The sequence below is a fragment of the Bufo gargarizans genome, chromosome 1, assembly GCF_014858855.1.
Source record: "Bufo gargarizans isolate SCDJY-AF-19 chromosome 1, ASM1485885v1, whole genome shotgun sequence".
NCBI lineage: Eukaryota > Metazoa > Chordata > Amphibia > Anura > Bufonidae > Bufo > Bufo gargarizans.
The window spans coordinates 519143309-519170769 of NC_058080.1; the positions used below are offsets into that span (position 1 = coordinate 519143309).

Genomic DNA, 27461 nt, shown 5'->3' on the forward strand with positions numbered 1-27461 from the left:
AACTCCACTCTAGCCACCTCAAATTTGAAGGGCAATTTCTAAACTGCGACTGTGCCTTCATTTTTAATATTTCAGAGACATAATGTAGGGCTGGGTTTTGTGATTCTCACAATATAAAGTTCTTCGCTGTAGGATTTATAGTTTTTAAACTACGACCGTTTAAATATGGCAACTGCCAGTGAAGTGAGCAAGTTGGAGCAGTTTGTTTTTAACCGCTCTTCTCTGCCCTTGCTGTAGAGTGAGTTGCCATAGGCACCCAGGTGTGTGAGCAGCCAGCAGAGTGACAAAAGCTAGAGTGTGAGCTGAAAAATCAGGACATGATTTCTAAACTGCCACCACATGTATGTTTTAATGTAACTGTGAAGAACTTTGGGCAACAACATTGCAATTAAATGTGCTATATAAATAAATAAAAGTAGAAATGCATTTCTCACTCTATCAAGCTTGCCATGTTCACTTTTTAAATTTGATCAATCAATTGGTTAGTGTAATGTTTGCTATCTTTATTCACTCCAAACACTCCACACAGTTACTCTGCCCACTCCACACAGTTACTCTGCCCAGTCCAACCTTTCCACAGTTACTCAAGCCACTCTACTCAGTTACTCCACCCACTCCAGTTGTAGACTACTGGTGGAGGCAAGAACACCTCACACAATTTCCCCAGAAATTGTAGCTTTTCTAGTTTAAAAAGTTTAAAAAGTTTCAGTTTGTAGTCTGTATTCTTTTATTCATTTTCAGACACCCTGATATTCAGTTTAGAATCTGCTCCTAGTTTAAGACTTTTCTTGTGTGGATATGTCCTTCCTAGTAATACATACTGGATCTGTGTGCCCAGGATGCTGCTGTCTTCCCACTGCAGACTGCCTTGTGTGTGTGTTCTTCTCCCTATCTAAAGAATGTGTGAGCTGCCCTTCATGCATCCACTTCATCCTCTCCAGGGACACCTGCTGTACACTATACTTCTGATATGCCTAGCACTGAGTGAAGGGAGGGGGAGAGCAGAGAGAGCCGTGAGAAAATGGTGGGGTGCTCTGATAGATTTATGTCAGATTTAGCAGCACCACAAGCTAGGTGGAAGACATGAATTCCACAAAGGCAATACGGTAGGATGAAGACTATTTAGAAAGCTACTTAATTTTGCATTTAGGGATGCAATGTTGAGTGCAAACTTGCCTATAGCCTTTTAATATGCCATAGTGACATATCAAAGGTTTTGACTGGTGTAGGTCTGAGTGCTGGGACCCCTGCCAATTGCTAAAAAAAAAGGAATTAAGAGTGTTCACACAGAGCACTTTCTCTTCTTGCTAGTTCAGTAGAAAGTGTTCAAGCTCACCTTCAGTATATCTTAAGCATCTATCATTTTAGCTGTCCTTTTTTTCCAGAAATAGCTCAACTCTTTGAAACTCTGTCTTAGTGCAAAACAAAGTTTCAGTTGTAACCATTAGAAATAAAAGATTCTGTGTCTGAATATTTTGGCCCCTTGTGTTCTCTTAGTTGCCTCTAAAAGCATTCATCTATCTAATGTGTCCACATGTGGATGTGGTCTCAGTCCCACTGTCTGGATTCTCTTGCACACAGGCAGAGTAGTGGTTCTTACCATTGTGCAAGTGATTTAATAAGAATTGGGGCACTACAAACTTGTTATCTCCAGCACTGGACACATTAAGTGGACCTTTTGAGAAGGAAATCAAAAGAGCACCAGGGGGTACCAAAACAAGTGGGTAACAGCTATATCAAGATCAAAATCTGAGTAATTGATCTGTGTTGCATGATGTAACAGAGGAATGTAATATTTAGAGGGGCACTTACATCAGTTTTTTTTTTATTACATATTAACAGGCTATATGTGAATGGGTAGATAGTACTCTGGATATAATTTTTGCCTATGCTCTGGAGGTTCCTTCTTGGATTATTTGCATATATAGTACACTTATTAGAAAGACTCTATAGTGTGATCCTATTTTATTGGGCATAAAAAAATGATTATGCTATAAAAAATTGATGAAGCTACCTGTTCTACTAATGATTCATTCCGAATAGTATGAGTAAAGAGTCCCAACTGTACACCTTACTGTCATAAATGTAACTTCAGTTGACAGTTATCTGTTGTCACACAGATTTTTGTTGCAGCTTTTTTGTGAAAAAGCCAAAATAGATTTAACAGGAAGGTGAAGTTTAAAGGGGTTGTGCAGGGGTTTTATATTGATGACCTATCCTTAGGATAGGTCAACAATATCTGATCGGCAGGGTCCGACACCTGGCACCCCCCCTAGGTCAGCTTTTTGAAGAGGAGGCGGCGCTGCTTACGAGCGCTACTTCCTCTTCATTACACTGCCCAACATCTTGGAAGCAAATGTAATTACAAGTACTCGCTCCATTCACTTGAATGTAGTGAGTACTTATAATTACACTGCTCCACCACTACAGGGGAGACGACGCGTAGTGTAATGAAGAGGAAGCAAAGCTTGCATTGACCGTCACCTCCTCTTCAAACAGCCGATCGGCAGCGGTGCCGGGTGTTGGACCCCAGCAGATCAGATATTGATGACCTTTCCTAAGGATGTCATCAATATAAAACCCCTACATTTTCATTTCCTTCCAACCTACTTCTGGCTTTTGCTCAAAACACTATCAGAAACTGTAGTAAAAACTGCCACAAAAACCAGAACTTGACACCACCTTAAAATAAATTACCTTGAATGCTTAGAAATTTGTGCTGATCCCCTTGATATTTTTTTTTATAACTGAAAAACCCTAAAATGGGAGGAGACAAATAATATACAATTGATAAATTCATAATATATTAATTTTATCTATTTATTTTTACCATGTCATCATTTTAGATTCAAATGGTTGCCCTTAAGTGTATCCAAAAGAATATCAGGAAATACTATTGTATCCAAGACTGGTTGTGGTGGCAACTGATGTGTTATATTCGACCCTCACTGTCTATCCATGTCGATGAGTCCATGTTCCGGGAAAAAGAGGTATATGATTATTTATATAGAAGTGACATTTTAAAAATATTTGTTTACCTATTAACACCTTTGCATATTCTAAGCTACTAAATGATGTGACATTTCTTTGTATTCTGTAGGAGGAAATCATTGCTTTTTCGACAAAACTTAGCAAGTCTGAGAAGTCCAGAAATGAACTGAGGCAGAATGTGGATCTGTTGGAAAGCAAGGTAAGATTTCACAATGTGATTTCTATTAGAAATGCTGGTAGACTATAATTGGAACAGATGATCAGATGGATTTGGGGTAGATTTTTATTTTATTTTTTGCTGACTAATTACCTCTGGAAAAGAGACAAGCTTTTAAAATGAAAAACTTCATATTCACCTCCCCTTTTACCTCAACGTCAATGCTTCCCTATTCCCCCACCAGTCTCTGCACACTTGACCTCCAACAATGACGTGTTGACCCATGTCATTGCTGAACCCTGTGATTGGCTACAGCAGTCATGTGTTGATAAGACACATCAGTGCTAGTGGTCAAGGGACAAAAACAAGCATAAGACCATAGAAATGTCATTACCGGAGAACCATGGTATTATTAGTTGAGTATATTCCTTTTTTCTATGTTATTTAAATTTTTCACACTGGTAAGTTTTGCTTCAGATACACAGGTAATCTTCAACAAAATCCACCACAATTGGGTTTTGTTGTGAATTTGTTTCTTCCCCATTGATAGGAAAACTCTACAACAAATGTGCAACCAGTTGATAACAGGAATTTACATGCTGCTGATTTGAAAAAATCTACACAGCAAGTCAGTTTCCACGTTCCAAATTTTCTGCAGCATATGGATAAGTTTTGTTAAAATCTCCTCTACCCTCCTGTTATTGAATTGCCCTGTGGATTTTCAGAATTCCTGTACTGTACATGTGGCCATATTAAAGGGAAACTGTCACTATGAAAATGCAATGTTATCTGCAGGCAGCATGTTATAGAGCAGGAGGAGCAGGGAAAATTGATATGTAGTTGTATGGGAATAGATTCAGTAAAACTTGTATTTTATACATTTATATTTCAGCTTATTCTGGGCTTTGAAGTCAAGGATGTCCTATGAGTGATTGACAGCCTTCCATCTATGACTGTGTATACAGAGATAGTTGTCAATCACTGATAGGAACCCCTCCTTGACTTCAAAGCCCAGAAAGAGTAGAGATTTAAACGTATAATTTCAAGTTTTACAAAATATTTTCCTATAAAACTAAATATCAGTTTGCTCAGCTCCCCCTGCTCTTTAACATGTTGGCTGTAGCTTATATTGCGGTTTCATGGTGAGTGGTTCCTTTTAATACAGCCCTGATCAAAAGTGTAAGACCACTTAAAAAATGGCAAAAAATCATATTCAGCATGGCTGGATCTTAACAAGGCTCCAAGTAGAGCTTCAACATGCAACAAGAAGAAATGGGAGTGAGACAAAACATTTTTTGAGCATTCAGTTTAATGAAAACAACGAATAAACTGAAACAGGCTGTTTTTCAGCTGATCAAAAGTTTAGGACCACATGCCTTTAATAGGCCAAATCTGTTTAAAGATGTGAATTCATTGTCATTTTCTGTCAGGTAGTCACACGTTGTGATGGCAAAGGCAAGAAAAATCTCCCTTTTTTGAACGTGGTCGGGTTGTTGAACTGCATAAGCAGGGTGTCTCACAGCGCGCCATCGCTGCTGAGGTGGAACGCAGTAACACAGTCATTTGGAATTTCTTAAATGATCCTGAGGGTTATGGAACAAAAAAGTCAAGTGGAAGACCCCAAAAAATTTCACCAGCACTGAGCCGGAGGATCCAATTGGCTGTCCGTCAAGACACTGGACGATCCTCGACCCAAATTAAGGCCCTTACTAGTGCTGACTGCAGCCCCATAACCTTCAGACGGAATCTGAGACTGAAGGGCTTCAAAAACAAAAAACCTCTTCAAAGACCTCGTCTCCTTGAACGCCACAGAACTGCTCGTTTGGACTTTGCAAGAGAGCAGCAAACATGGGACATTCAAGGGTGAAAGAAAGTTTTATTCTCTGATGAGTCCTGATGGTTTCCAACGTTACTGGCATGACAAGCAGATGCCACCTGAGATGTTTTCTACGCGCCACAGTGGAGGGGGCGCCATAATGGTCTGGGGTGCTTTTTCTTTCAGTGGAACAATGGAGCTTCAGGAAGTGCAGGGGCGTCAAATGGCCGCTGGCTATGTACAGATGTTTGAATAGAATAATTACTGAGGCTCACCTGTCGGTCTATACGGATAGAGGTGCTCACTCGCCGGTACACCTAAAACCGTGAGATTATGTGATATTAAAGAAGAAAATTGCGATGGCACACTCTCATTTGGATATAAATTATTATTTAATGTTTTTAGTTAAATCAAGTTTAATAAAGTTTAGTCTATAGTAAAACTTTCTCTCTGTATTAAGATTAAAAATGAAAAAATGAGATAAAAAATAAAGATAAAAATAAAAATGATTAAAAATAATGAAAGTTCAAAGTCTTATGATGAATTTTTAGCGGGTCTCTTCAGTAAATATTGGATGGTGATATCATGTAGGCAAAAAATGAGAACAGTTCACTTTTATGAGTTGACGTTGTTCTTTCAAGGCTATACAATGTGACTAGTGGAAAAATTCAAAATGTTCAAAATATATGAAAAAAGCGGTGCAAAAGAATGTTAATAAAACATATGTAGTTGGTTGAGATATAGATCTTGAAAAAAAGGGGTGCTCATTTAAAATAAATGTTGTGCACAACAAAGGTTAATTGAAGTCCATGTGATGCCTCCAGGCTGGTGAGTACATATAAGTGTCACAGTAATGTTCCCGGGTGTACACCGGGTTTCCCAGTGTTGGGATATTTGCCTTATATAGAAAAAAATAGCGCTTTTGCTGGTATACTTAGTAGGCTTTAACAGTAATATGTTATTGCTGCCGGTAGTGCATATTATCACAATGTAAGGGAACAGTATTGATGGTGCTGTACGTTACCCTTCTTCATCTGTTCCGATGCTCGGGGGGAATCTGGTCCTGTGGAGAAGATACATAGATGATGTGATTTTTATATGGCAAAACAATGACAGCTCTTTAGAAACATTTCTGAAAGAAATTAATATCAATAATCTTAATTTACGATTCACATCCAACACAACAAAAACCCAACTTGAATTTTTAGATCTATGTATCCGAGTAGAAAACACCAAATTAATATGCAGCACATACCAAAAACCTGTAATGAAAAACAACCATATTCTATTTTCCAGTTGCCATCTTCCACAATGGCTAACCAATATCCCAACTAATCAATTCAGAAGGCTAAAAAGAAATTGTACCACTAACACTAAATTTGAAGAAGAGGCCACCCAAATGAAAGAGAAATTTGAAAATAAACAATACCCAGAGAAATTATTGGATAATGCATTAAATAAAGTTAAGAAAATGGATAGACAGGAATTCTTTAAAGAGAAACAACAAACAAATACACAACAAAATGAAGAAGCAAAACTAATTCTACCGTATAACATACAACATAAAAATATTGCCAAAATCGTCAACAAACACTGGCATCACCTACTCAAGGATAAAATTTTAGGCCCAGTACTTAATATCACACCACCTATAGTTTACACCAAAGCCCCCAATTTAGGATTAAAAGTAGCCCCCACAGTGAAACAAAAAATAAAAAATATACAAACAAATTGGTTAACACTAAAGGGCTTTTTTAGATGTGGGCGATGCAGTAACTGCAAAGTGACAAATTTTCCCAAAAAAACACTACAAGTTTGTTCGACACAGAACTCATTCAAACTACAAATAGATGAATGTATAACATGTAACACCACAGATGTCATTTATCTGTTTGAGTGTCCATGTAACAAACAGTATATTGGCAGAACCAAAAGACAACTAAAGAAAAGAATATCGGAACACATAGGAAACATCAAAAAGGGGTACGAACAACATACATTATCCAAACACTATAAAATATACCATAATAGTGATCCATCATCTCTCAAATTTGTAGCTTTCGAAAAAATCAATAAACCATGGAGAGGAGGAAACCATATAAACAACATGTCCAGAAATGAATCTAAAAGAATCTATGAATTCGACACCCTAATACCCGCAGGTCTAAACGCCGAGTTAGAAACATTTGGATTCTTGTGATATGGGGAGGTGCCTCTTTGGGAAAGAGAGATAGGGGTCAGGCTGTCTACCAGCACCACTATCCCCTCTCCTTTTTAGGCCCCTCTCCCTTTACACGCATCCTAACCCTCCCAAGACAACTAACTTCAACTGAGAAACCGCACAGAAACTGCAGAAGATATCGCAAATAAACACAAAACTCAGAATACGTCCAATATAATAGAAAAGCTCTCTCAGAGTTAATTGATGTGACACACAAAGCAGGCACATATTCTAACTACAAATATCAGAACTAAACAATCTGGACAAGAAAAAAGACATCTAGAAAAAGACAACCATGAAACGTCCTTGATATATATATATTTTACCAATTATATATTTTACCAATTTAATAAATCAAGGAGAATAAGAAACCCCAACTTCTAAAATATATCTGGACATCATAAATAAGAATTCAAACCATCCTAAAAAAACGCATAGAAACCGCACTAAAAATTAGGGACCATATAAATCTCAACTATTTATTAAACATCGCTCCTCTGAGATATGGGGATACATAAAATAAGGAGATAAATCATAACCACATTTCAAACACACTAAAAGATTCAATAAGTTACATTCAAGGTCCATTACCACAAAAAGACAGATCACTTCAATCATCACTGAAATTAAGTACAAAAAATCCAATAAGAAAGTATGTCATATATAAATCATAATAAAATATAAATTATACTAAAATCGCACTCAGAAACCCAAGATGAACAGGTAGTGTGAACACACACCAAATCATTCATCTATCTATTAGAAAGAATCCGGACCGGAATTTCCAAACAACCAAAGCAAACAGTATCCATCAATTGACAAAATCCACACCAGGATTCCCAAACAAGCCAAGTAAATTGAAAGCAACACCCCTTAAAGAAAACAGCACATAAATCCTCACTTGCTCCGGATACATCACAACTTGACCACTGAGGAAGGGACCATAAGTGTCCCGAAACGCGTCTGGTCTGAGGAACTAGTGAGGACTACAATTAACCCGGACGTTTGGAACTGAAAATTATTCGGACGAAGAATATCAACCGTCACGATAATTTTTCAAAGCTTCCCGCAGTGGAAAGGATTGGCCAATCAAAAACGAATACCAGTGACGTCACACCGCATGTTTTCTTTAAGGGGTGTTGCTTTCAATTTACTTGGGTTGTTTGGGAATCCTGGTGTGGATTTTGTCAATTGATGGATACTGTTTGCTTTGGTTGTTTGGAAATTCCGGTCCGGATTCTTTCTAATAGATAGATGAATGATTTGGTGTGTGTTCACACTACCTGTTCATCTTGGGTTTCTGAGTGCGATTTTAGTATAATTTATATTTTATTATGATTTATATATGACATACTTTCTTATTGGATTTTTTGTACTTAATTTCAGTGATGATTGAAGTGATCTGTCTTTTTGTGGTAATGGACCTTGAATGTAACTTATTGAATCTTTTAGTGTGTTTGAAATGTGGTTATGATTTATCTCCTTATTTTATGTATCCCCATATCTCAGAGGAGCGATGTTTAATAAATAGTTGAGATTTATATGGTCCCTAATTTTTAGTGCGGTTTCTATGCGTTTTTTTAGGATGGTTTGAATTCTTATTTATGATGTCCAGATATATTTTAGAAGTTGGGGTTTCTTATTCTCCTTGATCTATTAAATTGGTAAAATATATAATTGCTAAAATATATATATATCAAGGACGTTTCATGGTTGTCTTTTTCTAGATGTCTTTTTTCTTGTCCAGATTGTTTAGTTCTGATATTTGTAGTTAGAATATGTGCCTGCTTTGTGTGTCACATCAATTAACTCTGAGAGAGCTTTTCTATTATATTGGACGTATTCTGAGTTTTGTGTTTATTTGCGATATCTTCTGCAGTTTCTGTGCGGTTTCTCAGTTGAAGTTAGTTGTCTTGGGAGGGTTAGGATGCGTGTAAAGGGAGAGGGGCCTAAAAAGGAGAGGGGATAGTGGTGCTGGTAGACAGCCTGACCCCTATATCTCTTTCCCAAAGAGGCACCTCCCCATATCACAAGAATCCAAATGTTTCTAACTCGGCGTTTAGACCTGCGGGTATTAGGGTGTCGAATTCATAGATTCTTTTAGATTCATTTCTGGACATGTTGTTTATATGGTTTCCTCCTCTCCATGGTTTATTGATTTTTTCGAAAGCTACAAATTTGAGAGATGATGGATCACTATTATGGTATATTTTATAGTGTTTGGATAATGTATGTTGTTCGTACCCCTTTTTGATGTTTCCTATGTGTTCCGATATTCTTTTCTTTAGTTGTCTTTTGGTTCTGCCAATATACTGTTTGTTACATGGACACTCCAACAGATAAATGACATCTGTGGTGTTACATGTTATACATTCATCTATTTGTAGTTTGAATGAGTTCTGTGTCGAACAAACTTGTAGTGTTTTTTTGGGAAAATTTGTCACTTTGCAGTTACTGCATCGCCCACATCTAAAAAAGCCCTTTAGTGTTAACCAATTTGTTTGTATATTTTTTATTTTTTGTTTCACTGTGGGGGCTACTTTTAATCCTAAATTGGGGGCTTTGGTGTAAACTATAGGTGGTGTGATATTAAGTACTGGGCCTAAAATTTTATCCTTGAGTAGGTGATGCCAGTGTTTGTTGACGATTTTGGCAATATTTTTATGTTGTATGTTATACGGTAGAATTAGTTTTGCTTCTTCATTTTGTTGTGTATTTGTTTGTTGTTTCTCTTTAAAGAATTCCTGTCTATCCATTTTCTTAACTTTATTTAATGCATTATCCAATAATTTCTCTGGGTATTGTTTATTTTCAAATTTCTCTTTCATTTGGGTGGCCTCTTCTTCAAATTTAGTGTTAGTGGTACAATTTCTTTTTAGCCTTCTGAATTGATTAGTTGGGATATTGGTTAGCCATTGTGGAAGATGGCAACTGGAAAATAGAATATGGTTGTTTTTCATTACAGGTTTTTGGTATGTGCTGCATATTAATTTGGTGTTTTCTACTCGGATACATAGATCTAAAAATTCAAGTTGGGTTTTTGTTGTGTTGGATGTGAATCGTAAATTAAGATTATTGATATTAATTTCTTTCAGAAATGTTTCTAAAGAGCTGTCATTGTTTTGCCATATAAAAATCACATCATCTATGTATCTTCTCCACAGGACCAGATTCCCCCCGAGCATCGGAACAGATGAAGAAGGGTAACGTACAGCACCATCAATACTGTTCCCTTACATTGTGATAATATGCACTACCGGCAGCAATAACATATTACTGTTAAAGCCTACTAAGTATACCAGCAAAAGCGCTATTTTTTTCTATATAAGGCAAATATCCCAACACTGGGAAACCCGGTGTACACCCGGGAACATTACTGTGACACTTATATGTACTCACCAGCCTGGAGGCATCACATGGACTTCAATTAACCTTTGTTGTGCACAACATTTATTTTAAATGAGCACCCCTTTTTTTCAAGATCTATATCTCAACCAACTACATATGTTTTATTAACATTCTTTTGCACCGCTTTTTTCATATATTTTGAACATTTTGAATTTTTCCACTAGTCACATTGTATAGCCTTGAAAGAACAACGTCAACTCATAAAAGTGAACTGTTCTCATTTTTTGCCTACATGATATCACCATCCAATATTTACTGAAGAGACCCGCTAAAAATTCATCATAAGACTTTGAACTTTCATTATTTTTAATCATTTTTATTTTTATCTTTATTTTTTATCTCATTTTTTCATTTTTAATCTTAATACAGAGAGAAAGTTTTACTATAGACTAAACTTTATTAAACTTGATTTAACTAAAAACATTAAATAATAATTTATATCCAAATGAGAGTGTGCCATCGCAATTTTCTTCTTTAATATGTACAGATGTTGCAGAGAGAATTCCTCATGACTGAGGGCCCTCCTCTGTGTGGTAACGACTGGGTTTTTCAACAGGACAACGCTACAGTTCACAATGCCCACAGCACAAGGGACTTCTTCCAGGAGAATAACATCACTCTTTTGGCCCATCCTGCGTGTTCCCCTGATCTAAATCCAATTGAGAACCTTTGGGGATGGATGGCAAGGGAAGTTTACAAAAATGGACAACAGTTCCAGACAGTAGATGGCCTTTGTGCGGCCGTCTTCACCACTTGGAGAAATGTTCCCACTCACCTCATGGAAACGCTTGCATCAAGCATGCCGAAACTAATTTTTGAAGTGATCAACAATAACGGCGGAGCTACTCATTACTGAGTTCATGTTTGGTAGTTGGATTTCTGTTTTGGGGGGGGGGGGGGGGTTTAGTTTTTTTGGGGAGGTGTGGTCCTAAACTTTTGATCAGCTGAAAACCAGCCTGTTTCAGTTTATTCGTTGTTTTCATTAAATTGAAAACTCAATTTTTTTTTGTCTCACTCCCATTTCTTCTTGTTGCATGCTAAAGCTCTACTTGGAACCTTGTTAAGATCCAGCCATGCTAAATATGATTTTTTGCCATTTTTCAAGAGGTCTTAAACTTTTGATCAGGACTTTTTTAACCTTTCATTAGGAAATATGCAGGAAAGTGTTTCCTTATATTTTTAGTAGCTGATTTTAGGTATAATATAATCCTACACTTTACAGAGAATCCTTGTCATTGCTTTCTACTTTAATTAAATATCCTGTGTAGTTACCAGGACTAATCCCCATCCAAAGATGTGCTGATAGATTTAAGCCTTGCAATTATGTATGTATTAACACTTCTAGTCCAGACTTTTATCACTCAGCAAAAAAGCGGGCAAATATATTTAACTAACAGTCCAAGATATGTAAAGTCAAATGAATATTACATTACTTTCCTCTGACAAGTTATACAAAGTTTAAAGGGAACCTGTCATCAACTTTATGCTGCCTATACTAACGGCAGAATAAAGTAGAGACAGGAGAGTTGATTTCAGCAGTGTGTCATTTATTAGTTAAAAATAAGTGGTTGTCGAGAACCAACATCACAATCATTGCAGAATAGGCCTGGAAAAGAGTCCCGGCCACCTGAGAAGAGTCCTGGTTATTAATACATTCCTGCTCTTCCTGCCCACCTGCTGATGACTGACAGGCTTCTATCTAGTTTTCTCTCTTTCGCTCTAGGAGAGAACTGCCAATCATAAGCAGATGGGTGAGAGAGCAGGAGATTATAAATAACCAGGACTCTTAAGTAGATTTGACTCTTCTCAAGGCCTGGGCTGCAATGATTATGACGCTGGTTCTCAGCAACCACTGACTTTTAGCTCATAAGTGACACACTGCTGAAATCAGCATTTCTGTCACTAATTTATGATGACCTCAGTGAGGTCAGCATAAAGTTGATGACGGGTTCCCTTTAAAGATAAAATAAGAATTTTAGGTGTTTCTGCAGTATCTGGTGGAGATGTGATGCATTTTAAATAAGATGTTTGTATAACAAATTCCACGAGAACACTAAAAGTGTAAAGTTAGGATGCAGTGGAGCTGAAATGGACTGATATTCAGTTGTGACAGCTGAATGAGAGTTCTTTCATAATGCTTTATAATGCTCCTTGCATCATGCCATATACTGTAATTGCTCAGTCTGTGGTCCACTTATACTGTAGCATGTCTTGAGGCTGTGTCTGCCAAAAAGCAATTGTAGACACAAGCCAAAAATCTATCTGTACCATGGACACTGTAGGAGAGAACAGGGAGACATAATTTTGTAGCATTTACACTCATTGATAGAGATGAGCAGCAGGGGCAATATTCAAATTCGCGATATTTCGCAAATATTTTGTAGAATATTCATATATTCGCGAATTCGAGATTATATTCTTGATTGCGAAAATCGGCAATGTAATATTTGCGTAATGCGCGCGAAATACAGGTGTGGGTCACATGCTACATTTTTTAAGCTGGTATAAGTTTCCTGAGACTGGAGAAAATGGTTGGCACGGCAGAACATTAGAATAGCTTTATATGCAGCTAGAGTGCTCCAATATATTTGCACTTTGCAAAAATTATTGATGCGCTACTTGTGACATCACAGCACTATGTCTGCAGCATGTATGTATGGACAGCAGAACCTATCAGCTACACTATAGATTAATCTAACCTACACTGACTATCTCCCCCTATCTGAATTATATATATAAGTTAACTGTCTAATGTAATACAACAAAGCACAGAGCACAGCGATGACACTGCAATAAACTGCAATAAACTTTAGAAAATAGCTGCTGGGGAGGTTCTTATATAGTAAGGGGTAGGCAACTTTTCTATTGGTTGTGACAAAGCCTTCTCATTAGCTCACAAGCTAGAAGAAGGGAGGGATGATCACCTGATGTATAGTGTGTAAAAAAAAAAAAAGAATATTCGATTTTATGAATATATAGCGCTATATTCTAAATATTTGTGAATTCTCAAAGTGCCGATATTCACAATTTAAATTCGCTATTCGAATATTCGCGCTCAACACTACTCATTGAGAGTGAGCGACTGGTTACTCTGAGCTGTGTAGTATATCATAATTCATATAGCTTGCTGGCAAGTTCTAGATTACAAAATCCTGCAACAAACTAAATTATTTTTCTGTATTTACAGCCAGCCAGCTTTTTCTAAAGTAGGCTTATTGCCAGCACCCCAATAGCATATATTCTGCTGCAAAGGTGGGCTATTGCCCCTTTTTTCCCCAAAAAATCTCAGTTTACCACATTTAATTGGGCATTTTGAGTGCATTTCAGTGCATCAATATACCTGTGTTATTGAAAGCATTGTACTACTGCAGGCATCCTCAAACTGCGGCCCTGCAGCTGTTGTAAAACTACAACTCCCACAATGCCATGCTGTAGGCTGATACCTGTAGGCTGTTCGGGCATGCTGGGAGTTGTAGTTTTGCAACAGCTGGAGGTCCGCAGTTTGAGCATGCCTGTACTACTGCAAAGTTGCAAAGGCATTTCACCCAAATAATGCCATTAATATTCTAGTGTTAGTGAACACATTGTGTTACTGAAGATACCGTTCATTTACAATACAAGACTTTAAATACCAAAAATTATATCTGTTTTAGTGAATGTGTTGCATTAATTCAAGATACCATGTAGTGCATCACTGTAAGTTACAATGGTGTTTTACTAGTGCCATTGTAATGTGTGTTCAGGTGTCAGCTTCTTGTGGGTTTGAATTTTGGCTATTGTTTCTATGCCGCTTCATGTTGCCACTGTTCCGTGCACAGTTACTAGTGGGTATGAATTAGTGCCAATGTGCTTTGTATCTCTCCTCAGTTCAGTATTCCATGAGTTAATGTTCTGTGGCCTTGTGTTGGAATCTATTTGATTAATGAGTTCGTTAAATAAGTTGTCTCACTTCAGCAAATTACATTTATCATGTAGACAAAATTAATATAGGGCACTGACTAATATATTGTGATTGGCTATATTGCCTCCTATGCTGGCTTGACTCATTTTTCCATAACATTTTATACTGTGCACTGTTTGTGCACTGTACCTGCTGTGTCTGAACTGTCTCCTGAAGTGCAAAGCTTCTATATCTGAACTGTTTCCTATAGTTCTATGTCTGTTCTTTAGATTTTGCATGATAGTTGTCTGGATTCTGTCCTAGATTTGCCATGGTCCTCTACTCTGTTCTTTGGTTTAGCATGTACTTTACCATGCTGCCAACTACACTGGGGCTATTTTAAGAAGTAGCAACCTGGTTAAAAGGTGAAAACCAGAGGACAGTTAAGACATGGCCTTCAGGATTGTCTCAATGTTAAACTAGTTCCACAACCATTGTCCATAACACTATGCGGTGTTATTAAACATGATTTACTGTAAACAGTGCATTACTATACCTTTGTTAGTGAACACATTTTACTGCAAAAACTGCATTAGTATACCTGTGTTACTGAACATGTTCACTGCAAGAGTGCATTACCATACACATTTAGTGAACATTTAGTGAACATGTTGTATAAAATCAAGATACCGTGTAGTTGTAGCAAAATTATTTTACTGCAAGAACTGCATTATTAACATTGTAAATTGTCAATACCAGTGTGCAGTGTGTTTGTAGAAGGGGAAGGACATTTAATTGTGCCTCTCTTTAAATTACAGAATATTTTGCTAGCACCACTTAATAATCTATGTGCTAAAACTTTATAATATTATAGGACATATAATAAAATGTCTGGTAAACAGAAGAATGAATGACCCATGCCTTATTATCCAACAGTGAAAATAGGGATAGCAGTGCTAACAGCAGTAGCAGCATCAGCCGTCCAGCCAGTAGTAGTAGTAGTTGTAGGCCACAGTTCTCCCTAGCTTCTAATCGCTGCCACATTATTATTGAGGAAACAGAGGATGACATTCTGGGCTGGATGGCTCACTCCTCCTCTTAGCTACAGCATGATGATGTGGATGTCACCTCTGCATCTGACATCGTGATTTGGAACCAGGGGTCACAGCATTCCTTCTGCTTCTCCTCCTTGCAATCCCAAAGAAGCCTTTCAGTTGCATTATATCTGTCTTCACTGCTCCCTCCTAGTGGGTTGCCTTTCTTTTTCCTAAGAAGAGACAACCCAACCCCACATTCTATGGAAGATAGTCAAAAGAGTCTCCCTGTTGCTTAGTTGTGTGAGGTCTGTGTTTTGACTGCCACGAGGAGAAGATTTAGGGGAAGTGGGAACCTGATGCATAGCTCTGTTGGTGGTGGTAGCAGTGGCATTTGTATCCATGGTGGTGGGGGCAGTGGTAGCGACAGTGGCACTCAATGCAAATACACAGCATGGAATTGGGAGGTGGGACAAGGAGCCCACAAATTACATGTCAGAGTCTACAAAATAGTAGGGAGGATGTGGACTATAATGATGATTATGTGTTGGACAGGACCTAGGAGCTGGGTCAGGTGCTAAGGAGGAGGTGACATTTGAGGAGGAAGGTGGTAGTCACAGCAGCAGCAATAAAGATCAGAGGCAACATATGGCCAAAACATTCAAAGAAACTTCCAAGATTAGATATTCTTCTATTATGGTCAGCTTAGGAACTGGCAATGCCACCGATACTGTGGGCATGAAAACAGAACGACAAGATAAAAAAAACTAATTTAAGAAACTTGCTTATCTTTAGTTTAATGGTTTGTTAGTGGTTTACACCGAACAATGTGCTACCAACAAAAAAACTATTTTAGGTTGCACATTAAACATGTGATCACCCAGCTAACAAGCATTTGCTCATTCGTCAGGTAAATGCTGACATATTTATGTAGCATGATTATTCGGAATAAGCCTTGGTACACTATGTGAAAGGGCTCTAAGACAAACAGCTGTATCTTACAGATATTGGGCACTGGGCAGAAAATTAGCTTGGGGATGGGTAGGGAGAGTATTTAATGGCTATATTGGAAACAGAAGATTTTGTGATTCCTTTGATATATTCATAACATGATAATATTAAGGTTGAAACAAATGAAATAGTTCTAATGTTGCTAAATGTTCTGGCTGCTGTATTCTGCCCTTTACCTTAAAAGGGCTATTCAGTTTGCATCCACATCCTTTAAAATAATGATTCATGAAGGTGGCTGTAATTTTGTAATGTATTTCTATTACTTTTGTTGCTCCATGATCACATTACCATGTCTAGGTAGCTCTTATTTGCTAAGTTGTTATGCCTATGGGCATGTCAAAGCAGCAATAAGGGCCAGATAGGGGTGTGTCTATGTAACTAGATGAGTGGTAGGAGCTATTAACTAGCTGGGGGTCATTATGGGCAGTGCTGAAGCTGTGATAGAGAAAGTGCATCAAGGGTTTGGTTTGATACAGCAACAGAAAGTGCTATATACAGGATCAAAACAAACCAGAGTAATTGGTTTACCTGGTAAAAATTGGTCAAGAGAGTACAAACTGAAAAAAAAGCATAGGGAACATGTATATGAGGTAAGCTACATAAGCATAACTGTTAAATACTATAATCATCCTGGTAATCCTAGTAATACTCTCTCCAGTTTAGCTGTGTTTCTCCAACAAAGGTATTTCGTGTGATGCCTGACTAGGGATACCAGAGGCGGATTGACAATAGACCCTACAGGGAAATTTCCCGGTGGGCCAATGCCCAAGGTGGCCACCCAAGCTCTCCTGATGGCCGCAGGCCAGGTACATAATGATCTTATGCTCAACAGCCGCAGTTACCCTACTGAACTGAACTGTACTACCGTCCTCAGGACAATGATACAGTTGAATACTGTGGAGAGGGCAGCAGTATTTTGTGCTGCACTATGGTATTTGATTCTGCTGCGGCAGTACTTTGTGCTGCACTATGGTATTGCAGGCCCTGTCTACTACTTGCCACTTTTGGATTTTTTAACAGGGCCACTTTAAGTTCCCAATTTGCCGCAGAGGGATTCACACATAACATAAATATATTGCATATATCAGGTATTGTACCCACTACTGAGGTTACTGGTCTTAAATGTGATATTATTTGCCTTTTTCATTCTTTATTAAAATACAACAGTTGACCGCCATAGCACAGTTATCTTCCACTTTGTTCTACAGTATTTATATACTTGCAATTAGTAAGCTAAAAAGAGGAAAGAATGCATTTCTCAAGCTGTGCACATCAGGATTCTGGTATACAGCCCACTACTAAGTGTTAATCAATTGCAATTTTTTTGCGTTAATTACATTATCACACTTTATTTCCCAAATGTTTTACTTGATGTTCTTACTAGTTTTTCATTTGCACTAAGAGTCAAACAGTTGATAATTGTAGAGTTTTGTAGAAAGCTCACTGTATATTAGGCAAACAATTACCAAGTAATTTAGCACATCCCTTACACAGAAAATAATGTCCATATGGAAATGCATTGGGAACAAATCCTTTACTGGGGGACACAGTTTCCTTTTTGGTTCAATTTTCCCAAAAATTTTGGGATTTTATTTATTTTCTAATTGCATGTAATTAAAAAAAATTGCATAGCCACTGAGTTATGCAATAAGATGTATTTGTATAGCACCACCTGCTCTTTGTTCTTTTTCTTCTTTTTTTATCTTTTTTTTTCTGGCTCACTGAGAAAGCCGCACATTCTCAGTTTCATCCTTCAATTGCCTTCTGAGTTGTGATAGGGAGAGCATGGACACGTCCCCTTAGCTTCAGCAGAAAAGACACTCCCCTTGAGTTACCCTAAAATTGTCAGCCACAGTTGCCCCAATAATTACCAGCACACTTCCTCCTATAATTGCCAGACATAATTCACCCTATAATTACCAGCCACTTTTCCACCTATAATTGGTAGCCACAGTTCCCCCCATAATTACCAGCCATAATTCACCCTATAATTTCCAGCCCACAGTTCCCCTAAAATTGTGATCTACAATCCCCCCAAATAACTAAAATCCACAGTTCCTCCTATAATCATTTCCAGTCAAGCTCCTATCGCCCTCCTCAAGACACCTAGCAGAATGCACACCTTTTCACTACAATGTGAAATACGATGCACCCTTATGTACCCCTCACACAGTGTGACCTAGTGTGCCCCAACATTGAATAATGCCCCCAAATAGGTTTGAGTGAAACAACCTTCATAGATCCAAATTCAAATACTGTTTCCATACAGCATTAAAATGTATTGGCTCTGTGAAGCCAAAGTTCGTTTTACCCCAAAGTCACGCAAGACGTGAATTGTATTCATATCTGCGTATTGAAAAACACTTTAAAATAGCAATCTGAACTGGGCTTTGATAGTGGCTGGTACGTCGGTACCAAAGCCCAGTTCAGATTGCTTTTTTAAATTGTTTTTCAATACGCAGACATGAATACAGTAAGAATTAACAGAAGTCTCATGCGACTTCAGGTAAAAACTTTGGCTCTACAGAGCCAATACATTTTAATGCTGTACAAAAACAGCCTTCAAAGCTAAATATTTGATTCGTTCAAGTCTACCCCCAACACAATATGGTGCCCCTCACGTGCCCCTGATGCACTGCCGTGCTCCCTGTATGTGTCCCTAAAACAATATGGTACCCAATTAGTGCCCCCCATACAATATGGTGCTCCCTTTTGTGTCCCCCTACCCAATTTGGTGCCCCTTTTGTGTCTCTGAATAATGAACTTGCCCAAACAAACAGAGCAGATCTTACAGGTCTGTCTGGTGTTTAGGTGCAGTAGGCACAGTCATGTTTTCTAATTGCAAATGCCAATGCCAAACCACTGGTCTCAGAGCTGAAGCTCCATGCTTCACCATGGTATTCAACTGTCCCAATGACATGACTGCAGCTGAAAGTGGTGCTGCTACCAGGGAATCCTGGTTGCCAGGAGGCAGCAGGAAACCCCCTGATCATTGGGGCACCAAGCAATTGCTTGGTTTGCGTAGTGAGGGCTGCCTTTTAATGGGCAACAGACACAATGCACAGGAGGGGACTCATTGAGTTCTATGGACATTTTTTCTAGGTATGCTCTGTGCAGAGATCTGGAGGGTGTAGATAAACCGGGATATCACCTATTATTTATATGTAGGTGATATGTCCTTTTCCTATCTGTGATAAGCGTATCACTGCAGTAAAAAGATCAGTACAGACAAGGAAGTGACACCTATTTTTAGGATTGTAATGGAAATTAAAAAATAATCACCAAAAGTTCTTTATAAATATGTTTCACAAAAAACATGATTCAAACAAGAGGTTATTTTCTGACGATACATTCCCTTTCACTGAATTTAAGCGTACATCTTTCTATCGTATAAAGATAGAACAGATTGTCCTATTTTTTTAGATTTCAGTGCTGCAAATGTTTCCGATGACACATAAGCAGCCATCCATGGATCGTTACTTTGACAATGGCTATAATTCTGGACTTCTGGACGGTTCATCCTGTTATTATTAAGGCTTCCAAGGCACTGTCTGTTCCGTGAGCTGACAGATCTCACTAATTTGATGCCTAATGGCTTTTATGCTAAATGATGCAGCAATGGAACTATTGTATTGCTCATCCCAAAGCCAGGTAAAGGCCAACATGTTGGTTACTCAGCCATCTCTTCTTTCCTACCCTGAGAGATATATAATTTAAACTGGAAGCAATTGGACAGATTTAACCAGAGAGAAGCATGTGCTTAAAGGGAACTTGTCACCATGAAAATGCTATATAATGTGCAGACAGCATGTTATAGAGGAGGAGGAGCTGATTGATATATCGTTTTATGGGAAAAAATTCTGAAAACTTGTAATTTATTCATTTCAATTTCTGCTCATTCTGGACTTTGAAGTCAAGGAGGAGGTCCTATCAGTGATTGACAGCTTTCTGCGTAAAAACAATCATAGAGGGCAGGCTTTCAATCACTGATAGGACCACCTCCTTGACTTCAAAGCCACGAATGAGCAGGAATTTAAATGAATACATTACAAGTTTTCTGAATCTTTTCCCATAAAAATATATATAAGTCTGCTCAGCTCCTCCTGCTCTATAACATGATGCCTTCAGCTCAGACACCATCTTCAACGTGACAGGTTTCCTTTAAAATGAAATCGAATAAATAGGACCACCATTGTAATTTCTGCTAAAGATTGATGTACTTACCTGGAATATACTGTAGGTCAGCTCTAGGTCTAATAATGGTGCATTCTAACTGTTTATTCTTGCACATGGATCTGTATAACTGCCTGAAAAAGTAAAAGTTATAAATATTATTTATTGGTAAACACTAAAAACTCGAGCTCTCTGCCCAAATCATATCATATATATAGTGGTATAAACCCAGCATTATATTAAACCCATGATAGATCATCAAGGCTCTGTGTCTCAATGCCCATAGTGGTAACCACTAGGGATGAGCGAACTCGAACTGTATAGTTCGGGTTCGTACCGAATTTTGGGGTGTCCGTGACACGGACCCGAACCCGGACATTTTCGTAAAAGTCCGGGTTCGGGTTCGGTGTTCGTCGCTTTCTTGGCGCTTTTGTGACGCTTTCTTGGCGCTTTTTGAAAGGCTGCAAAGCAGCCAATCAACAAGCGTCATACTACTTGCCCCAAGAGGCCGTCACAGCCATGCCTACTATTGGCATGGCTGTGATTGGCCAGAGCACCATGTGACCCAGCCTCTATTTAAGCTGGAGTCACATAGCGCCGCCCGTCACTCTGCTCTGATTAGCGTAGGGAGAGGTTGCGGATGCGACAGTAGGGCGAGATTAGGCAGATTAACTCCTCCAAAGGACTTCACTTGATTAATCGATCGATCTGCAGCTGTGCATCATTGAGCTGCTGAAATTCAAATGCTCACTCACTGTTTTTAGGCTGCCCAGACCGTTTGTCAGTCACTTTTTTCTGGGGTGATCGGCGGCCATTTTGTGTCTTGTGCGGTGCTGCGACCAAGTGCATCCAAGCTGCGACCAAGTGCATTTAACCCTCAATGGTGTGGTTGTTTTTTGGCTAAAGCCTACATCAGGGTGAAGCTGTCACACCAAGTGCATTTAACCAGCAATAGTCTGTTCATTTTTTTGGCCATATACTAAATCAGGGGCAAGCTGCGCCTGTCACCAAGTGCATTTAACCCTCAATGGTGTGGTTGTTTTTTGGCTAAAGCCTACATCAGGGTGAAGCTGTCACACCAAGTGCATTTAACCAGCAATAGTCTGTTCATTTTTTGGCCATATACTACATCAGGGGCAAGCTGCGCCCGTCACCAAGTGCATTTAACCCTCAGTAGTGTGGTGCGTCAAGCTGTGACACCAAGTGCATTTAACCAGCAATAGTCTGTTCATTTTTTGGCCATATACTAAATCAGGGGCAAGCTGCGCCCGTCACCAAGTGCATTTAACCAGCAATAGTGTGGTTATTTTTTGGCCATATCCCAGTCTAATTCTGTCACTAAATCCATACCGGTCACCCAGCGCCTAAATACTAGGCCTCAAATTTATATCCCGCTAAATCTCTCGTTACCGCTGTCCTGTTGTGGCTGGGAAAGTTATTTAGTGTCCGTCAAAGCACATTTTTTGTTCTGGGTTGAAGTACAATTCCCAATTTAGCAATTTCATAATTTAGTGGTTCCTGCTATATCAGAGCTATTTGAAATCTATCCCTAAAAGGGTATATAATATTCAAGGTGCACATTGGGTCATTCAGAATAACTTCACACACACCCGCTACTGTGTATTTCCAAGTCTAATTCTGTCACTAAACCCATACCTGTCACCCAGCGCCTAAATACTAGGCCTCAAATTTATATCCTGCTAAATCTCTCGTTACCGCTGTCCTGTTGTGGCTGGGAAAGTTATTTAGTGTCCGTCAAAGCACATTTTTTGTTCTGGGTTGAAATACAATTCCCAATTTAGCAATTTCATAATTTAGTGGTTCCTGCTATATCAGAGCTATTTGAAATCTATCCCTAAAAGGGTATATAATATTCAAGGTGCACATTGGGTCATTCAGAATAACTTCACACACACCCGCTACTGTGTATTTCCAAGTCTAATTCTGTCACTAAACCCATACCTGTCACCCAGCGCCTAAATACTAGGCCTCAAATTTATATCCTGCTAAATCTCTCGTTACCGCTGTCCTGTTGTGGCTGGGAAAGTTATTTAGTGTCCGTCAAAGCACATTTTTTGTTCTGGGTTGAAATACAATTCCCAATTTAGCAATTTCATAATTTAGTGGTTTCTGCTATATCAGAGCTATTTGAAATCTATCCCTAAAAGGGTATATAATATTCAAGGTGCACATTGGGTCATTCAGAATAACTTCACACACACCCGCTACTGTGTATTTCTAAGTCTAATTCTGTCACTAAACCCATACCTGTCACCCAGCGCCTAAATACTAGGCCTCAAATTTATATCCTGCTAAATCTCTCGTTAACGCTGTCCTGTTGTGGCTGGGAAAGTTATTTAGTGTCCGTCAAAGCACATTTTTTGTTCTGGGTTTAAATACAATTCCCAATTTAACAATTTCATAATTTAGTGGTTTCTGCTATATCAGAGCTATTTGAAATCTATCCCTAAAAGGGTATATAATATTCAAGGTGCACATTGGGTCATTCAGAATAACTTCACACACACCCGCTACTGTGTATTTCTAAGTCTAATTCTGTCACTAAACCCATACCTGTCACCCAGCGCCTAAATACTAGGCCTCAAATTTATATCCTGCTAAATCTCTCGTTAACGCTGTCCTGTTGTGGCTGGGAAAGTTATTTAGTGTCCGTCAAAGCACATTTTTTGTTCTGGGTTTAAATACAATTCCCAATTTAACAATTTCATAATTTAGTGGTTTCTGCTATATCAGAGCTATTTGAAATCTATCCCTAAAAGGGTATATAATATTCAAGGTGCACATTGGGTCATTCAGAATAACTTCACACACACCCGCTACTGTGTATTTCTAAGTCTAATTCTGTCACTAAACCCATACCTGTCACCCAGCGCCTAAATACTAGGCCTCAAATTTATATCCTGCTAAATCTCTCGTTAACGCTGTCCTGTTGTGGCTGGGAAAGTTATTTAGTGTCCGTCAAAGCACATTTTTTGTTCTGGGTTTAAATACAATTCCCAATTTAACAATTTCATAATTTAGTGGTTTCTGCTATATCAGAGCTATTTGAAATCTATCCCTAAAAGGGTATATAATATTCAAGGTGCACATTGGGTCATTCAGAATAACTTCACACACACCCGCTACTGTGTATTTCTAAGTCTAATTCTGTCACTAAACCCATACCTGTCACCCAGCGCCTAAATACTAGGCCTCAAATTTATATCCTGCTAAATCTCTCGTTAACGCTGTCCTGTTGTGGCTGGGAAAGTTATTTAGTGTCCGTCAAAGCACATTTTTTGTTCTGGGTTTAAATACAATTCCCAATTTAACAATTTCATAATTTAGTGGTTTCTGCTATATCAGAGCTATTTGAAATCTATCCCTAAAAGGGTATATAATATTCAAGGTGCACATTGGGTCATTCAGAATAACTTCACACACACCCGCTACTGTGTATTTCCAAGTCTAATTCTGTCACTAAACCCATACCTGTCACCCAGCGCCTAAATACTAGGCCTCAAATTTATATCCTGATAAATCTCTCGTTAACGCTGTCCTGTTGTGGCTGGGAAAGTTATTTAGTGTCCGTCAAAGCACATTTTTTGTTCTGGGTTGAAATACAATTCCCAATTTAGCAATTTCATAATTTAGTGGTTTCTGCTATATCAGAGCTATTTGAAATCTATCCCTAAAAGGGTATATAATATTCAAGGTGCACATTGGGTCATTCAGAATAACTTCACACACACCCGCTACTGTGTATTTCCAAGTCTAATTCTGTCACTAAACCCATACCTGTCACCCAGCGCCTAAATACTAGGCCTCAAATTTATATCCTGCTAAATCTCTCGTTAACGCTGTCCTGTTGTGGCTGGGAAAGTTATTTAGTGTCCGTCAAAGCACATTTTTTGTTCTGGGTTGAAATACAATTCCCAATTTAGCAATTTCATAATTTAGTGGTTTCTGCTATATCAGAGCTATTTGAAATCTATCCCTAAAAGGGTATATAATATTCAAGGTGCACATTGGGTCATTCAGAATAACTTCACACACACCCGCTACTGTGTATTTCTAAGTCTAATTCTGTCACTAAACCCATACCTGTCACCCAGCGCCTATATACTAGGCCTCAAATTTATATCCTGCTAAATCTCTCGTTAACGCTGTCCTGTTGTGGCTGGGAAAGTTATTTAGTGTCCGTCAAAGCACATTTTTTGTTCTGGGTTTAAATACAATTCCCAATTTAACAATTTCATAATTTAGTGGTTTCTGCTATATCAGAGCTATTTGAAATCTATCCCTAAAAGGGTATATAATATTCAAGGTGCACATTGGGTCATTCAGAATAACTTCACACACACACGCTTCTGTGCATTTCCAAGTCTAATTCTGTCACTAAATCCATACCGGTCACCCAGCGCCTAAATACTAGGCCTCAAATTTATATCCCGCTGAATTTGAATACAATACATTGGGCCAAATAATATATTTGTTGTTGTGGTGAACCATAACAATGAGAAAAACATCTAGTAAGGGACGCGGACGTGGACATGGTCGTGGTGGTGTTAGTGGACCCTCTGGTGCTGGGAGAGGACGTGGCCGTTCTGCCACATCCACACGTCCTAGTGTACCAACTACCTCAGGTCCCAGTAGCCGCCAGAATTTACAGCGATATATGGTGGGGCCCAATGCCGTTCTAAGGATGGTAAGGCCTGAGCAGGTACAGGCATTAGTCAATTGGGTGGCCGACAGTGGATCCAGCACGTTCACATTATCTCCCACCCAGTCTTCTGCAGAAAGCGCACAGATGGCGCCTGAAAACCAACCCCATCAGTCTGTCACATCACCCCCATGCATACCAGGGAAACTGTCTCAGCCTCAAGTTATGCAGCAGTCTCTTATGCTGTTTGAAGACTCCGCTGGCAGGGTTTCCCAAGGGCATCCACCTAGCCCTTCCCCAGCGGTGAAAGACATAGAATGCACTGACGCACAACCACTTATGTTTCCTGATGATGAGGACATGGGAATACCACCTCAGCATGTCTCTGATGATGACGAAACACAGGTGCCAACTGCTGCGTCTTTCTGCAGTGTGCAGACTGAACAGGAGGTCAGGGATCAAGACTGGGTGGAAGACGATGCAGGGGACGATGAGGTCCTAGACCCCACATGGAATGAAGGTCGTGCCACTGACTTTCACAGTTCGGAGGAAGAGGCAGTGGTGAGACCGAGCCAACAGCGTAGCAAAAGAGGGAGCAGTGGGCAAAAGCAGAACACCCGCCGCCAAGAGACTCCGCCTGCTACTGACCGCCGCCATCTGGGACCGAGCACCCCAAAGGCAGCTTCAAGGAGTTCCCTGGCATGGCACTTCTTCAAACAATGTGCTGACGACAAGACCCGAGTGGTTTGCACGCTGTGCCATCAGAGCCTGAAGCGAGGCATTAACGTTCTGAACCTGAGCACAACCTGCATGACCAGGCACCTGCATGCAAAGCATGAACTGCAGTGGAGTAAACACCTTAAAACCAAGGAAGTCACTCAGGCTCCCCCTGCTACCTCTTCTGCTGCTGCCGCCTCGGCCTATTCTGCTGCTGCCGCCTCGGCCTCTTCCTCCGCCTCTGGAGGAACGTTGGCACCTGCCGCCCAGCAAACAGGGGATGTACCACCAACACCACCACCACCACCTCCGTCACCAAGCGTCTCAACCATGTCACACGCCAGCGTTCAGCTCTCCATCTCACAAACATTTGATAGAAAGCGTAAATTCCCACCTAGCCACCCTCGATCCCTGGCCCTGAATGCCAGCATTTCTAAACTACTGGCCTATGAAATGCTGTCATTTAGGCTGGTGGACACAGACAGCTTCAAACAGCTCATGTCGCTTGCTGTCCCACAGTATGTTGTTCCCAGCCGGCACTACTTCTCCAAGAGAGCCGTGCCTTCCCTGCACAACCAAGTATCCGATAAAATCAAGTGTGCACTGCGCAACGCCATCTGTAGCAAGGTCCACCTAACCACAGATACGTGGACCAGTAAGCACGGCCAGGGACGCTATATCTCCCTAACTGCACACTGGGTAAATGTAGTGGCAGCTGGGCCCCAGGCGGAGAGCTGTTTGGCGCACGTCCTTCCGCCGCCAAGGATCGCAGGGCAACATTCTTTGCCTCCTGTTGCCACCTCCTCCTTCTCGGCTTCCTCCTCCTCTTCTTCCACCTGCTCATCCAGTCAGCCACACACCTTCACCACCAACTTCAGCACAGCCCGGGGTAAACGTCAGCAGGCCATTCTGAAACTCATATGTTTGGGGGACAGGCCCCACACCGCACAGGAGTTGTGGCGGGGTATTGAACAACAGACCGACGAGTGGTTGCTGCCGGTGAGCCTCAAGCCCGGCCTGGTGGTGTGTGATAATGGGCGAAATCTCGTTGCAGCTCTGGGACTAGCCAATTTGACGCACATCCCTTGCTTGGCGCATGTGCTGAATTTGGTGGTGCAGAAGTTCATTCACAACTACCCCGACATGTCAGAGCTGCTGCATAAAGTGCGGGCCGTCTGTTCGCGCTTCCGGCGTTCACATCCTGCTGCTGCTCGCCTGTCTGCGCTACAGCGTAACTTCGGCCTTCCCGCTCACCGCCTCATATGCGACGTGCCCACCAGGTGGAACTCCACCTTGCACATGCTGGACAGACTGTGCGAGCAGCAGCAGGCCATAGTGGAGTTTCAGCTGCAGCACGCACGGGTCAGTCGCACTACAGAACAGCACCACT

General features: G+C 39.8%; 1 protein-coding gene across 1 annotated transcript in view; it reads left to right on the forward strand.

The window, feature by feature from the left end:
• Nucleotides 1–27461, forward strand: part of MYO18B (myosin XVIIIB) — a 758252-nt gene that overhangs the window by 346342 nt on the left and 384449 nt on the right. Inside the window, exons 25-26 of the mRNA XM_044275382.1 lie at nt 2847–2990; nt 3101–3190. Of these exons, the coding sequence (XP_044131317.1) occupies nt 2847–2990; nt 3101–3190 (234 nt within the window). The remainder of the gene's footprint in view (nt 1–2846; nt 2991–3100; nt 3191–27461) is intronic.